This window comes from Pollicipes pollicipes, unplaced genomic scaffold (genome assembly GCF_011947565.3).
Source record: "Pollicipes pollicipes isolate AB1234 unplaced genomic scaffold, Ppol_2.1 Scaffold_7231;HRSCAF=8579_pilon_pilon_pilon, whole genome shotgun sequence".
In the NCBI taxonomy this organism is placed as follows: Eukaryota; Metazoa; Arthropoda; class Thecostraca; order Pollicipedomorpha; family Pollicipedidae; genus Pollicipes; species Pollicipes pollicipes.
Genome location: NW_023597034.1, coordinates 38,030,838 through 38,047,702, shown reverse-complemented (window position 1 = coordinate 38,047,702; position 16,865 = coordinate 38,030,838). Strand labels below are relative to the sequence as shown.

General features: G+C 53.3%; 1 protein-coding gene across 1 annotated transcript; it reads left to right on the top strand.

Annotated features, from left to right (window-relative positions):
• The first annotated feature begins 3,052 nt into the window (after positions 1–3,052).
• On the top strand, positions 3,053–16,268 carry LOC119109355 (ATP-binding cassette sub-family F member 2). Its single transcript, XM_037232968.1, has 11 exons — positions 3,053–3,117; positions 8,104–8,288; positions 8,573–8,779; positions 9,096–9,391; positions 10,814–11,024; positions 11,670–11,818; positions 12,759–12,938; positions 13,537–13,677; positions 14,003–14,194; positions 14,758–14,961; positions 15,257–16,268. The coding sequence occupies exons 2-11, from the start codon at positions 8,108–8,110 to the stop codon at positions 15,389–15,391; spliced, it is 1,896 nt and encodes a 631-aa protein (XP_037088863.1). The 5' UTR covers positions 3,053–3,117; positions 8,104–8,107; the 3' UTR covers positions 15,392–16,268.
• Positions 16,269–16,865: the final 597 nt, after the last annotated feature.

Here is a 16,865-nt window from a genome sequence, read left to right as displayed (position 1 = left end):
ACTCGCACAGATGAACGTAGTACGTAAGCTCTCTTAAAACCTCTGCCCAGGGATATTTCGCGAAGACGTTTGCGTGACAGAGAGGAATAGGGTACATGCATGACACCATGTGGTGTTCAATTACTTGTGTTGAAAATTAGTTCAGCTAAACCATTTGTAACGGGCGATCTCACTCGAGCCGGTGCGGGACCGAGCCTTATCAGAGCCATCATAGAGGCCGGGCTCACCACAGCCGGCGCTGAGGCTGGGCTCATCAGAGCCGGCGCAGAGGCCGAGCTCACCAGCGCCAGCACAGAGGCCGAGCTCACCAGCGCCAGCACAGAGGCCGGGCTCACCAGATCCAGCACAGAGGCCCAGCTCACCAGATCCAGCACAGAGGCTGAGCTCACCAGATCCAGCACATAGGCCGGGCTCACCAGAGCCAGCTTTGTGGCCAATTTCACCGGAGCTGGCGACCAGCTGCGGGGCCCGTAGAGACGCCTGGAACTGTTCATTGTGTGCGAAACTTAACTTCACTTCGCGAAATTTTGAGCAGTTATTTAAAAAACGGACATAGTAATAAGGCTCAAGTTCCTAACCGCGGGGACACCGCTAAAAATTTGGGGTGGGTACCTCATTATGGTGGGCATGGCCCCGAAAGCAGATATCAGGTTCGTCCTGTGGAACAACAGCTGAGAAGCATGACAAACGCTTTGCACAATCGAAGTGGTGAATGTGAACTCCGTGTGAAATGTGAATGTGAACTTTACAGCGCAAGGAGTTCCCATTGAGCGAATTTGCGCATAGCAACTTCGTATCACAATGACGGGGAACTGTATACGGGGAATTCAAGTGACGGGAACCTAAGATAACGAGGAACTATGCACTGCGTTACGAAACCGCGGGGCCAATTTGAAATATTTAATCATCAGAATATCGATCACTTCATAAGGTGACACCCGTCAAAAATTCAAGACCTCTTAAGGTCACCCTAAAACGTTTGTCGCTAAATGAGTTTCTAAGTAACTTTTTAAATTCACCAACATCCCAAACAAAGCTGAAGGGCTGATGAGCAGACGAAAGTGATGACTACTGTGATGGAATGAATGGGAATGAAGCGCTGGCTGAAGCTGATTTAAGGTATCATTGTTATTAAAGTTTTGGGTCTTCCACAATGTCTAAACACATACGGCACTGTCAGGGCTCAACATGTGAACTTTCGGAACACTGTCAATCGTTCAAGTGTCTCCACACATTGTCTGTCTTTTTTTACTTGCTCGAAGTGCTCTTCAGTTCTGTTTGTGGCATTGTATGTTAAAGAGAAGGTGCTACCTAGAAAGTATGACACACATTGTTTTATTTTTCTTTACCTATAAATAACCTTTGCGGAATAAATAAAATGGTGCGGTGCTTTGTCGCTGTGGTCAACCTCCCCTTCCCTTGGGTAAATTATTTTGTGCCCCTGAGCTTTGTCCCTCTCCCTGGTCATTGCCCCCCCCCCCCCCCACCCCGGCGATGTTTCTAAACCTAAGCGAAGATTCAACTTTCGAGTCTTCGCCTTCGGTCCCAACCAGACGCTCGAACAGCTGGAAAATTTTTATGTTGCAGTATTTCTCCTCTCGTGAAATTTAAGTCCACCACTCATGAATTAGCCTCTGACGGACGTTTCCAGCCGCGTTTAGCGCGCCCTGTGGGAGTTCTCACATTGTTGGCCAGCACACCGGGCCGTCCGTTGCCGCGAGTTACCGAGATATAACAATGGGGTCCTGCTAATGCGTCGGGGTTCAATGTTACGCACACTTGCTTCGCCTGCCACACGGTATGGGCATTTGTACATGAAAAACTTCGTTTAGTGTTCACCGCAGAGCAAAGCACAGCGCCAGAAAGGGAAAGATGTCTTCACTACAGCTGCATATTATTTTGTTGCTTAGCCCAAACGTTATTCAAATTTAACAAATGCGCCTGAACCATAATCACAGATGCTTGGTTTCAGAAATATACCTTGGTTAAGGCGCAATGGCAGCTCACATATTCGTCGCCGTGCAAGATTCAGCATGTAACTTAAATGAAAACACTTGAAGGATTCCCAATAAAAGCCACAGAGTCCCATCCTCTTCTTCGTATTCTCCCGGAACCTATCCTAGGGGCCCCAGTGCGGAGTGCCCAGAAAAATCGAGCTGCACGACTTACGTTGGTTAGCGCCGAAATGAAACGAGCATTTTCATCGCGCATCCGCACCATACAGCCCAAGCACATGTAATTCCCGATTTGGAGTTCCCTCATTGCTCGACGGCCGGCCCCGGCGCCCCGTACCGGCGCGGCCCACTGCCAACACCGCCGCCTACTGTCAGGTCTCCGAATCAGCTGGCATTGGTGCCGTGTGCAGCCAGGCTCGCGCCATGTACGAAGGGCGGCGCCCGTCTAGCGTTCACAACGCGTGCACAATGCCAACGGAACGGCCACGCTGGCACTGCAATGCGGAGGGTGCAAATCTTTACACGTGATCGACCGATTGGCATAACCAGATGCACAAAAACGCACCAGGAAACGTCTTTGCTGATCTAGAATAGGGCTCTCATATAAAAAGGATCGGGCTAAGCAAATGAGAGGAGCGACTCGGGCGCTAAATGATGGCTATGGGGGCTCAAGGCTGCGGGCCCATTTGAGCTTATGCCGTTTTTGACGGCATTCTGGCCAACCTAGTCCATTGCTTCCAGCAAAGCGCACATTGCACAGCGGCTATGCAATGTGAGCAGATACATCAGTTCCAAAAGATCGCGAATATATGGAAGTGCCATTCACAGTGACGTCACAAAAATGAAAGAACCACTACCTCACGAGTTTTTTTATGCAATATAAGATAATTGTCTAGAACATAGCAAAAAAACGGAATATCGTAATTTAACGGTAGCATTTAGCACCTTTAAAGCCGTTTGAGCGACAACCTGCACTTGAAATTCTCAAATACGCGCAAGAAGACTTTTAGTCAGCGTTTTAAATTCATATTACCCAAATTATATGACTGACCTTGTGCGAATACAGCGCGCATCCGGCCGACGTGACGTCAGTCCTTTCTCGTGCGGAGACCGTACGTGAGGCGCGCAGGGCGGATTCCCTGGCCCCTACCGATTTTTCCGGGTAAGTTGTGGGGGTATGCGCCCCCTTCATTGTTTTCCGTTTTGAGAATGCAAGAATCTCACACCGTTTGCTGTCCTTCTGTAGCTCTTCTGACCAAAAGTGGAAGAGATTATCACAAGATACAATTATGGCGCGTTTCTAGGATGTCATGCTTTGTTGAGTATGAACATTGTGCATGCATGTCGGTCTTGTTTGACATCGTCATTTAATAATTGTCTCCAAATTTGTTTTGTTCTGGATGAAAGGAGCCATGTGCTTGTTTGCTTTTCATGTTTGCGCTAAGCCCTTTCCAGATGTTTTCCGATGGTGCCATGCAGCTGTTCTGGCTTGGTGGATGAATGGTGACTCATCAACCTGGTCACATGAATGACCTCATTCATTCCAAAAAACATCAGTTCTGGTATTTTAGGCTGATATATCCTGGAACCCTGTTCTCTAAATGTTGGTGCAGGTAATGTAGATGTTTTTATTCTTTAATCAGGGAAACTATAGAAAGTATGTTTGGAATGCAATCAGCATATTGCTTTTTTATTGTGTTGCTTCATGGAAACTGTTTGTTAATGTCACTGCCAAACATCAGCATCTCTTCTTCATCTTTTCTTCTGAATTTGTAATTGCCTCATTCTTTCTGAACATCGGACACTTCTGAAACATAAATTAATGTTGATACGGATTTACATGCATGAATCAAAACTAGCAGTATTTCATGAGTTATATTTAAGGAGTGGTCTATACATATGTGCAAACTAATGGAATGCCAGCACTGCCTAGTGAGACTGAACTGGCTAACTTGTTTTTGTAGCTCTGCAAGTTACATATGGTGCATACTGGAATTTGAGTTCATATTGAATGGTGTTCCTAAGTTATGAAATTTTATTTTCAATATATTTTCAACTGGCATAGGTATGTAGCTATGCTTCATCTCATCTGGCATTCTCACTTTATATTTTACTCACGCCAGGCTTTGGTCCCAGACTCCCAATACAAAATTCTGGCCTTGCTTGTGCTGAGGTATTGGACAAAACAACATGTGCCTGGATCCCAAGGTTGGATCTAAGATGCAATAGGGTTCCATATGTATGGGAATGTACAATCTTATCTTTATCTTATTTTTGGCTCCAGGTTTATGTCTGGAAAACACTCCCATATTTTTCAGCTTAAGTCATGGCAACTTGCTAATTTGCCATCATATGTAAGTCTTGAACACATTTTCTGGAACACAAATTACACATATGCTGCATGCTATTTAAACTTCCAGCATTCCACTGATCTATGAGCTGAGCGATGATGATGGTAGCTTGGCAATCAGGCCACATGCATATTTTAACAAAATGGTGCTCAAGAAGTTTCATTATACAGCATATACAGCAAATTGCTGAAGTTTAGTTCTGTCAACTGTAAACAAACAGCTATCTAACAGAGAGGTCTGCATGTCATTTACTCACTGTGTTTGTAGCATAATGCTTAGCAAGTAGTATAATGAGTGTGGAGTAGCTTCTGTACCCAATGTGGTCATAAAACTTCAGACATTTTCTTCATGATAAGCTTTTGTAAGCATTTTCAAAGAATGGGGAAGTTTTTGGGTGCTGTAATTGCAAATTTAAATGAAGTTTGAAGGTGGCTGTAGAAGAAATTTTTAATTTGCTTTTTGAAAACATGGTTTTTTTACTCAGTTTTTTTTTGCCAAGGGAAGTGAATTGTGTTGCCTCATCATGATTTTTTTTGCTACACTTTCATTGACCACAGAAGCCTGCAAATCAATCTTATGCACCTTTATGTCGAACCCCAGCAGGTTAACTTCATGGACAATTGGTTAGATGTGGTTGGGAGGGGTCTGTGCCCCATAAACTTTGAAATGGGCTTAAACTGCTCCACTAGAAATTGTTCCTAATGTTATAATCTAGTGTGTGACAGATGCTTTTTTATCTGATCCTCAAAAAGTGAAGCTTGATGTAAATGGGTGGTTGTCGGTATGCAAACAGGTGCGAAGGGTATTTGAAAATGACATTTAAGCCAGGTTTGTTCCTTAAAAAAAAAAATAGATCTTCACTCTTAGCACAAAGAATATGATTGCAGAATGAATGGGTTTGTAAGGCTGGTCTAGGAGCCACAGTGTGTTTGCATCACCTCCAATTGGCCTTTTTACAATGCCAGTGGAGGTCATTTGCCCCACTATTGACTTCATCATTTCAGTGCTTTATCTTAAATTCTACTGCTGCATTTGTTGACACTGAATTGTAGATGGCAACCTTGATCTGGCAAAAATGCATGCTCTGGTAGGATGCCTATCCAATCATCCATAAAAGCCCCAAGGATGTCCCTGTGTGGGATAAGGCTCGTCTCGAGAGGTCTCTCACAATTGCCACATTATTTCCACTCCACTCACTGCTCGATCATGCCATGCTCTGCGTAGCCAGTGCTAGCTGAAAGGGCTCTAATCACAGCCAAACCTTATAAATGGCCGTGACATTTTGGCGCACATGTATCCGTGACGCGCGTCAGGTCCTGCCAAAGGCGCAGATGCCGCCTGCGTGGCCTCGTCCAGCAGCCTCAGTGTGCACACCAGGTATAAGGGTGACTTGTGACGTGCAGTCGATAGCTGTGTGATGCCCAGTGATACAGAGAATCACCAACTCTCTGCATCAGTCGCCAAACAGGCTCCGTTACCAACTCGACCAGTTGACGTGATTGACGGAGTTGATGCCGGCCAACGGCTGCGGACGCACACCGTCCCAGCCCTGCAATGGTCATCAGACAATGGCTTCTTGACGGGTCTCCTCAGCAGAACCTGCGAGCATCGTCAGAGGAATGGCTCCCGGCTGATAGCCCAGTCTTCATTCATTTGGGTAACGGGTCCGACTATGCGTTGGACCGACGGAGCGAAAGCTTAAGCGGATGGATGCCGCAGTATACATTTTATTAAATTTGTATTGCAATATAAGCGACTACACAGTCTCGAACCAAACAGCCGTGCAGTGACTCGCGTCAAGCTTCACAAGTGCCTGCTTCGTTTGAGATGAAGTCGCCCTCATTGTGAGAACGGCGCCAACAAGTGTCTTGCTGCGTCCAGCTACTTTCGGAACTTGGGCACCCTCTTTCACATTATAGTCGGCCATTTGTCCAGCGGGTACATACTGAGCCATTTCCTCGGGTAATGCTCGCTGATCCCGTTGAGGAGACCCGTTAAGAAGCGGTAGTTACAACTGTTCTATGCAGATATCAGGCGTGACGAGGTGCGGCCGCACCAGCTGCCCAACGTCCGCTTCGATACCAACAACCACATAGATCGATGTGTTATTATGAAGAGTTTGTAAGGAATCCGCCACGGACTGCGTCACTGGGCGTCGCAGAGCTGCACAGTGCGGGTCACACGTTACCCCGTACCCGGCGCGTGCACAGGCCGTGGGGTATGGCTCGTCACACAGGCCGTAAAGTGTTGAGTGCAGCTGGTGGCGTGGGCGACGTTTACAGTGGTGGGACGGGACACTCGCCATGGTTGCGTATGCGCAAGAGTGCGATGCCGGTGAACATTCCCGTGATTGATGTGTTGCCGTTGGGGCCCGCGCGGCGCTTGTCGTGCGGTGTTGACGTGACCGACGTTGTTTGGTCGGCATTGCCAAGCTGCCGCCACTTTCCCACGTGGGATTGGCCTTTACGATTTCTAATGGATTCACACTTGGCGACTGGTTCGTTTTCAACACTGCCATCTTTAGAAAAGGCTTGGTTGGAGGTGACCCGATGGTACCACGGCTGCTAGGCGTTTTTTCCGGGACCACCCATTTTTTTATATTAGGGTCGAAATGCTGGTGTGACCTATAGTGTGTTTGACAGAAATAAAGCTAGTCAAAGGTTTTTTTTAGTACAGCTTCCATGTCTACTTTTCTAGCTCGAGCAAAGTATCTGAGTTTATCCAGCTCCCTGTTCAGGTCCACTTGACCGTCAGCCGGGTGTTAGGTATTCTACAATTCATATGCTTTGATGGGGTAGATGTAATGGACGCCGCAACAGTTTGGGACACAAACCTCGTCACCCACCTCCAACTGATTGCCCATTGAATTAACCTTTCTGTGTTCCTTTTATGCACGTAAAGAACTGATCTGCTGTCTTCAGCTACTGGGATGCTACACCCGGTGCACAGCGTGCTCGTCCGCTCAACACATTCGCTGCGAGCGGGTGCCTAAAGATCCTTATTGGAAGAGTAGGGAAACGGCATGGAAATGCATGATAAAGGCATATAAATCACCTCCGTTGTCATAGCCCGCGGACAACCCGAAGAAACCGCTCCTTTTGGAAAAATTTGGAAAGGTTTCGTGCTCAAGTTTAAGATTTTAGCGAAAAGTATGCGGATGCGCTCTCAAAAGCGGCCTGTGGCCACCTGAACCTTCTGTCTTAAAGTCTGAAATAGTTGAGGTGAGGATGTAATGACAACGCCTGGTAACTCACTATTCACTTTATTTTTACAACCCAAACTAATGGGACGGGTCATGGAAGATGCGGGAACCTTTTTAAGTATCGAGTTTTAAGTCCAAGCATTTTGATTAGTTGGAATCTTGTGTTCAGTGCTCATGCTAATCAGAAGGTGGTTGCGTGAGGCCTGACACCCACCGTACGATCACGCAGTTCTTTATCAACGGCAGAATCGTGCAACGAAAGCAGGCAGGCGACTTTTCATGTGACCGGCAAAGCGATGCTCTCGCCTCATGTTGCGTTTTGAAAGAGATGCACATTTGATATGCATCCCAACACATTGTGTAACGGTGCCAGCTCAGGCCGCTTATGGCTGCCCCAATTATTTGTTAGCGCAATCGACGTAGTGACAGAAATCGGGCAAACTGGACCTATTCTTTCATATATCAGTGTGCTTGGTCGTGGGGGTCATTTGGAACGGAGATTAGAAGGTTTAAATTTTTTAATTTAGCCATGAACTTTGGTTTCTTGCGAGTCACTGTTCATGTGCACGAGCCTGTCTGCATGCTCCGCTTGCAGAACCATGCCGTCTGAGTCGTCCAGGAAGCGGCAGGCTGCCAAGAAGGACGCTGCCAAGAAGAAGGGCGCTCCCAAAAGCAAGAAACCAGAGGCCGCCGAGGTGTCCAACGGCAACGACTCTCAGCAAAACGGAGCGCAGAATGGAACGTCCACCAATGGCGAGGTCAAGGCCATGACGGACGAAGGTGAGCCAGGGACTGGAGGACTGCGCGAGACGCTCGCTCCATGTGTGTGTGGTTTGGTGTGTGACATGCGGGTGTTGACGTAGGGCGTTGTCATGTATCGTTCGTTGGCGGTTGTCTCGATGGGCCCGTGGCCCATGTCTCCATGTCGCCGACAGGTTGGACAGCGGAGGACGTGTTGCTTGACCCGTGTCTCCGGCTCCGTCTGACCGCACCGCCAGCGTCTTGTCGCTACACCCTGTGCCGTGCTGGCGGCCGTTGACGCCTCGTGCTGGCACCGCCCGCAGAGAAGCTGTGCGCCCAGCTGGAGGCGGAGCTGGCCATGGCGGCCGAGGCGCGCGCCTGCACGGGCGTCATGGGCGTCCACCCGCGCAGCCGCGACATCAAGGTGTCGGGCCTGTCCATGAGCTTCTACGGCTCCGAGCTGCTGCAGGACACGCACCTGGAGCTCAACTGTGGCCGCCGATACGGCCTGATCGGCGCCAACGGCAGCGGTGAGCGCGCCGGCCCCGTGCCGGCAGCGGCCCCCGCCACGGTCCGGTCAGGCTCTTCGCTCTCGGCGGCCGTGACAAGGATGACGCAGTCTTGGTGTCGAGGTGGCGATTTGTTGTGTTGTAAATGTGAAAGTGCGCGGCTTCAGACGGCAGGCTTGCGCGGTGGAACGTCCGCAGGCTCTCACGGCTGTGCGGGCGTTCCGTTAAGCCCAGACTCCATTCTGCGCCGCCCGTGAGCCGCCGCCCCCCCCCCCCCCCCGGATCCAGTAACGGTCACGCCGGACCGGCGCCTGACCTCGGCTTGCTCTGCCCTCAGGCAAGTCGTCGCTGCTGCACGCGATCTCCAACCGCGAGATCCCCATCCAGGACATGGTGGATGTGTTCCTGCTGGCGCGCGAGATGCCGGCCTCGGAGAAGACGGCGCTGCAGTGCGTGATGGAGGTGGACCAGGAGCGCGTGCGGCTGGAGCGGCTGGCCGAGGAGCTGGCCCACTGTCCGGACGACGAGAGCCAGGAGGAGCTGATGGACGTGTACGAGCGGCTGGACGAGCTGGGCGCCGACACGGCCGCCGCCAAGGCCGGCTACATCCTGCACGGTCTCGGCTTCACCACGGTCAGTGGAGCATGCGGGCGCGGCGGACGGCCGTCTGCCGTGTGGTGGCCGGCGACTGGGGGCTCTGCCTGCCGCAGCTGCGTGCAGCCCATGGCGTGGCATGTGGGAATTCGAAGCTGCAATGAGGTCGGAGTTTTGGTTTTAGCACCCGAGAGTGATAAGAGCAAAGGACAAGGTTTGGAACACCAGTGGAGGCAAAAGTAGAAATGCATATTGGCATTCGAAAACAAATTACACGCTGACAGGTTAGTGCCATGTGAGAGGCTGAACCTTGTTTTCAGAGCAAACATGACTTGCATCACCCAAATCGCAAAGCAACTACAAGCCATGCCTACGAACGGCTTCGTCGTCTCATGATGCCTATGCACAATGCCCCGGCGCTGTAACACATGCACAGGTCATTCCCAAACTAAGTTTTATCACGCTCCTCGACATACATGTAATCAACTATTCCTCTGTCTGAGTTCAGGCTTGAGAAGGACTGCACCAGTATCCAGAAACAATGGGTGAGATACAACGATTGTACTCAGCTTCGGACGGATTGTTGACGAGAAGGTGACTACTGCAGCTGAAATGTTTCTTATCCTGCGCGTATTTACTGCCGCCCTTGTAGCCTAGGAAAAGATGCTGAGACCGTTATCCAGTGGCACTGGATGATGGTTCAGGTACGGGTGCGTTGTTTGGCCCCAAAGGAAAGGCCATCTGGCAGGTGTTGAGCGACGGCCAGCACACAGGTCCGGCTGGCCGTGCGGTGACGTTGCCCGACTCGAAAAATCCTGCGCAGGCCTATGTGGCGATAGTGCTGAGGGAAAGTTGCGTTATGAAGATGGTGATTCACCGCTGGTAGTGGGTTGGGGTCGTGCAGCAAGATTGACTAAGCCGCTACTGCGAATCCGGGGCCACCCGTGCAGGCCATTCAGGAAAAAGTTCCCTGTGCCCCCGCCGGAAAAGTATGCTCACTGGTGATGAACAAACGGTGCAGAATCGGTGTTTAGAATGGAATTAAAATATAATGGAATGCGGTGAACGCATTCGTGAAAAGTTCGAAATCAAGAGGCTGTGTTATGGAATGCTAATGTCCCAGAACATCCTCGCAATAGCTCAATTTTTTTGTTTAAGTTCCCCGGGTACTGACTGCCTGGTGAGTTTACTTCGGTGTAAAATTGCGTTTATGTTGAATTGCAGATGGAGCGAGTAGTGACTGCGGCGAAAGCGGTTGAAGCGTCCAGAGGTAGCCTTCTCGGGGCGCACATTCCACGCATTGCGTGCTACGGGAGCCAGATTTCCGCTCCCGGGCGTCATGTGATGTTTCGGATGGACAAGGCCTGTCCGCCGCGGCGGCCTGGCACGTCCGCACGTGCGGCAGCCTCTCCAGCTGGCCGACCCGCCCGGGGCGCTGACGTCCGCTCGTGTGACCGGCAGGAGATGCAGCAGCGCCAGTGTAAGGACTTCTCGGGCGGCTGGCGCATGCGCGTCGCCCTGGCGCGTGCTCTGTTCGTGCGGCCGCACCTGCTCATGCTGGACGAGCCCACTAACCACCTGGACCTGAACGCGTGCGTCTGGCTCGAGGAGGAGCTCAAGACGTACAAGCGCATCCTGGTGGTCATCAGCCACTCGCAGGACTTCCTCAACGGTGAGTCGGTGGCGGCGCCGCCGGCCAGTGGCTCGGTGAACGTTTTCGCGGGTTGACCTCCACGGTACAGCGGGCTGGGACACCGGCGGCCGGCGGCTCGGGAGGGAGTTGAGCGTTCCCAGGGCGTCAGTCGGAGCAGTCGTGCAGCGGGCGCGAACCGCCGCCAGGTGGCGGGAGTGAGAATGGCGCCATCTGTCGGATGGGCGTTAGTGCCCGAGTTGACAAGTGATGTGCTCTGTAGATGTTCATTGCAGAGCGTTTTGCGGGGTGTCGTCTTCTTCATTTTTATTTTCGGTGTACGCATGCTGGCTTCGCGTTAGTTTGTCCTATTATTTCGGTGTCATATCTTCTCTGATTGCATGCTCGCATGGTATACTTGAACTCACAGAAATCTTGTGGCACTGGGAGCACAGAAGAAGTGCAACAGTAAGATACGTGCAGGGCTTTAGGTCGTCTACTTCATTGGCTCTGTCCTGGTTTCTGCTGTCCAATGTCATAAAATAGCATGGTAACCTCAATATCGTCCTTCGTCTGCACTCGATGTTGAGCAACTTGACATACACATTTAATAGTCACTGTTGTAGTTTCAATATTGCCCGTTCGTCATGTATGATGTGACATGCGTGCTGGTCGTTCTCTTTGCAGGTGTGTGTTCGAATATCATCCACCTAGACAATAAGAAACTGCAGTTCTACACGGGTAACTACGACATGTTCGTGCAAACTCGCTGTGAGCTGATGGAGAACCAGATGAAGCAGTACAAGTGGGAACAGGACCAGATCGCTCACATGAAGGTGAAGATCACGTGTTTTGTATTGTCCAATTGCCTGCCAGTGCAAGCTGTAGGTAGTGTAGCCTACTACCACTCACCATGTGCTGGTCACCTGCCTGAGTCTGCACACAGGAATGGAATGCGCCCTTCACATGTGTGAAATTGCATTTGACTGCCTCGTTTTCCTCGTGTGGTGAAGGATAACCCCGGGGGAAGTCCAACAGGTGATAGTGTTTGGGCCGGATATCGATTACATCAAGCATCTTCGCTCGTTTTACCAAGATTGCTGCCGTATTTTTATGCTGCGATTTATTTTAACTTTGGCTGTTTTGTTGTTAAGGCGTACCCCTGCATTCGGACGTCGGTTACACCGTCATATGCACTCTGTGACCTCTGACCGGCGTTATGGGCCCTTTATGGTGCATAATCAAGCAGTTAGTACGTTCCTAAACTCAGTTAATTATCCTTCAATGTCGTGTAACATGAACATCGTTCTATTGACACGATATGTGCCCACTACCATATGACTGCCGCACTTTGGACGCCTTATGTCACTCGCATAAGCACAGTTCCTGGTTCCGTGCGGCACTCTGCCGCCGTGTTTCGCTTAGTTTGCAGCCTGTTCCTCCCACCCTGGCCGTAACGTTCCCATTCAAATATGGAACCTCTCGTATGGGTTGTTGAGAACCGCATTGCTCAAGTGTGGCATTTTGCGTGCATCCTGCTCTGCGTCTGACACTTTTCGTCTGATTGTGTTCCACATCCATGCCACTGTGCGTCACCACGAGCTGTGCGGCGGGTCCATTGGCGTTCCCCGGGGCACTGTGTCGGCCGGGGCTCCGGCTGCCTGTCGGAGCCCCGGCCGCACCCTGGTGGGTGTTCCCTCCAGCCCGCTCCGTGCAATGTGGCCGTTGTTCCCTGGCTGAGCGCGTCGTCATCGCACCACGCCCGCCGGCCGGCAGAACTACATCGCGCGCTTCGGCCACGGCTCGGCCAAGCTGGCGCGCCAGGCGCAGTCCAAGGAGAAGACGCTGCAGAAGATGGTCGACAAGGGTCTGACAGAGCGGGTGACCGGCGACAAGCAGCTTTCCTTCTACTTCTTCGACTGCGGCACCATCCCGCCGCCGGTCATCATGGTGCAGGTGCGGCGCCGAGCCCTGCCGGGCGCGGGCGTCCGACGCCGGCCCGTGCCCGGCAGGACACGGGAGTCTGGTGAAGCGTGGCGCGGACCCGGTCCCGGTCCCGGTCCCGGGACCACTGGTCCGCGCCGAGGCGGCTGGCCTGGGGCTGCTCCGACATTTCGGAAGCGGAGGGAGAGGGGTGTGCACGTCGTGCACGCGCGGCGAGGAACGCGGACGGGCGAGTGCTGGCGTGTGCCATGTTGTCGGCGGAGGGGATGGAGCGGAGCTCTGGACGGGTGTTGAGACTGAGAAGTTGCTCACTTCTGCAGCAGAAGAGACCTGACTGGCGTAGCTGTTCGGAGTTACATGACGGTTGACATGAGAGTCGACCGTTCAGACTTTGAGAACTTTTAGGTGGCCCGTCAGACATAAGATGGGTTGGTGGATTGTTACGAGCACTGTGCCTTCTTTGAGACAGCCGGCCGACTTTTCATCGCGGTAGTGGAAGGCATTTGCTTTGCATTCTTGATGCAGCGATTGAAAAAAAACGCTTGATAGATGTGCAGATAAACAGCAGCGATGGCTGCCGTGTAACATCATCGCGCTTTCGTTAACGCAGAACGTGAGCTTCAAGTATGACGAGGGCCTTGACTACATCTACAAGAACCTGGAGTTTGGCATCGACCTGGACACCCGTCTGGCGCTGGTGGGACCCAACGGGGCCGGCAAGTCAACACTGCTTAAACTGCTCTATGGGGAGGTGAGCGCGGCGGAGTCATTTACTGAATCGCAGGCAGGTGCTGAAAGATATGAGCGCGGGTGCTAGCTACCATTTGGCGCAAACATTCTGAGTGTTCATTATGGTTTGCTTCAGTTATTTTTCAGCGGGAGGGGGGGGGGGGGGTGGCCCGGGACGGCTATGGGTCCGTGTGCTAAAGTGCGGCAGAGGGTGACCCAGGGGTGACTATGGGTCCGTGTATTAGAGTGCGGCAGAGGGTGGCCCGGGGCGGCCATGGGTCCGTGCGTTGGAGTGCGGCGGAGGGTGGCGGTGCAGCTGACCCTCGTTTGTCTCCGCGCGTCACCAGCTGTCGCCGACCACCGGCATGATCCGGAAGAACATGCACGTACGCATCGCGCGCTACCACCAGCACCTGCATGAGCTGCTCGACCTCAACCTGACGCCGCTCGAGTACATGCTCAAGGAGTTCCCCGAGATCAAGGAGAAGGAGGAGATGCGCAAAGTCATCGGTCGCTACGGCCTCACCGGCAAGCAGCAGGTAACGTGACGGCGGTGCCAGGCCGCGGCCAGCACCGCCGCGCGCCAGCACCGGCGCTTTGTTGGGTGACGGTGTGTGTTATTGAGGAATGTCAACAAGGTTGTGTAGAGCAGAAGCTGCACGTGTAATGTGTCTTATGATTAAATTTGCAGGGATATGGTGGACAATAAACCATTCATGGTGTATGTGTTTAGATATGAAAATATATTAACATATGAATTATACAAATCGATTATTGAAATATAAGGTAGGGCGTGGTATGAGCAGAGATCAGGAGTTGTTTTTTTTTTGCAATTTTAGTGATACCAATGCAAACGTGCTTGGGCTTTACAATTGCTGCCACGTCAGTAATTGCAAAGCCAAAGCACAGTCAACCTCCTGGTCGGTTGACTGCGTCAGTGTCCTCCCCCGGCTTCACTGCTGGACTTGCCGGTAAGCTGGCCGGGCTTCAGCATAAGAGGCTGGCGCTGGGTAACGCGGTGCGCCGGCGGCCGCTCCCGCCCCCGCGGCGTCCGTGTGTGGGTGTGGCCGTCGGCTGACGCGGCGGCGGCCGGCGGCGGCAGGTGTGCCCGATCCGACAGCTGTCGGACGGCCAGCGCTGCCGCGTGGTGTTCGCCTGGCTGGCCTGGCAGTCGCCGCACCTGCTCTTCCTCGACGAGCCCACCAACCACCTGGACATGGAGACGATCGACTCGCTGGCCGAGGCCATCAACAACTTCAGCGGCGGTCTGATCCTGGTCAGCCACGACTTCCGCCTCATCAGCCAGGTGGGCGCCGCCGCGTCGTCGGGCAGGCATCGGGCCGCTTCGCGACGGTCCGCTTGTGCCTCTGTCGGGCAGAGAGCGGCTGGATGCTCGGTCAGCTGAGTGTCAGGAATGATTCGTGTGCCCTGCGCAATCCCAGCGTGGGGTGCTACACGTACGACTGACAGCCATCGCCTTGTCCTGCCATGAATACGTGCGGTCTAATTTGGATGAGGGTGAGCTGGTTCCGTTACGCGCATCGTGCAGGTGTGTATTGTCCAAGGCTGCTCGTAGCCGATAGCTGTCCTTTGCGATCCAGGTGGCTGAGGAAATCTGGATCTGTGAGAAACAGGCGGTCACGAAGTGGGAGGGTGACATCATCAGCTACAAGGAGATGCTGAAGACGCAAGTGATGAAGAGGAACGCCAAGGCCAAGAAGAAGGCGGCCTGGTAACGGAGCGGCTCCTAGGCTTTTCCAATTGGCGCGTCCTCCTAGCTGGCATCCAGCCCCACTAGAGCGACGCGTTATCTGTCTTCTCCTGCGTGTGGCGCGTCCCTGACCAGGGCCGCACATGCCACCTCGACAAACAGCACGGCGCGGCGCCGCGCGCCAGCCGGCGACGCCACAGACGGAGCAGCGCCCAGCGGCGGGACCGGCGTGGCCGACGCACAGCACACAGCATACTTGTCTCCCCAGCCGCGCACGCATGACCAGACCCAGCCGACTGACAGCGCTCCGACAGGAGGCTCATCCGACTGACAGCAGAGAGCGAGCGACGCCACCGAAGCACAGCACATCAGACAGGAGGCGGCCTGCCGAGAGCACGCGAGTCGACGGACTGACGGCACGCTAGCAGGCGGCTCGCATCACACAAACACACCACTGCCGGCTGACATGACGACACGCGACGCCGCGGCACGACTGACTCGACTGACCACCGCCGGCCCACCGGCCTAGACTGCACGACACACGCACACACACACACACACAAACACGCTGATCCGACGCGACCCGACCTCACACCATGCCCCGATCTGACCTGACGACCGTGTCCCCACCTGACCTTACGACCGTTACCCGACGTCACCGTGACTCGACTTCTCAACCGTGATTTGACCATACAACCGTGACCCGACCTCGCAACCGTGATCCGACCCCACAGCCGTGACCCGACCTGACCTCACAACAATGACCCGATTTTACAACTGTGACACGACCTGACCTTACAACCGTGACCCTACCGACTCTACCCTACCCTACAACCGTGACCCTACCGACTCCACCGTACCCCACAGCTGTGACCCTACGCACTCACAAGACACAGACGATCCGGCGACCCTGGTCACCCAGACGTGCCGGCCACTCTGCGGAGCCCGGCCGCGCGGTCCGCGCTGCCGCCGCCGCACCGTACCGCGGGTCACACACCACCGCCGCCAGCGGCCGTGGCCGGGGCGTTGCAACGCCTCGGGCGCAGGCGGTCGGGCCGCTGCGAGGTCCCGCCCGCCGCGCCGCCCCCAGTCACAGGATGACTGGCCGGCGTTACTTATGTGATGGTGCATCGTAATTCCACTGGTTTGGTCCGCGTAATCGGACTTATTTTAACTTTTGGTTGAGACTGGTTTTACCCGGACCCTGCTGATCAAAACTAATAAATCTCCTAGTTTTATGTGCGCGTATATTTCGACGGGGGCGTGTGGCGTCGGCCAGACGCGCCCAGATTGCCGCCGTGCCACGTTGGTGTCGAATCTGATCTGGCTGGCATCCAGGCGCTGGTCGGGTGAGGCGGCCGGCCTCCAGGATCCGGCGGTGCTCGCGCGCGAGGAAGGTTCGGGAGCCGGCGTTGGTGCCGGCCCCGCGCGCGAGGAAGGCTCGGTAGCCGGTAGTCTTGCCAGCTCCGCGCGCGAGGAAGGCGCGAGCCCGCGCTGGG

Bases quoted from the DNA above. Each gene is read 5' to 3' on its own strand.
- LOC119109355 (XM_037232968.1), top strand. From the start codon at position 8,108: ATGCCGTCTGAGTCGTCCAGGAAGCGGCAGGCTGCCAAGAAGGACGCT. The intron at 11,025-11,669 runs GTGAGTCGGTGG...TTCTCTTTGCAG, and splicing joins CTCGCAGGACTTCCTCAACG to GTGTGTGTTCGAATATCATC. The intron at 14,962-15,256 runs GTGGGCGCCGCC...TTTGCGATCCAG, and splicing joins ACTTCCGCCTCATCAGCCAG to GTGGCTGAGGAAATCTGGAT.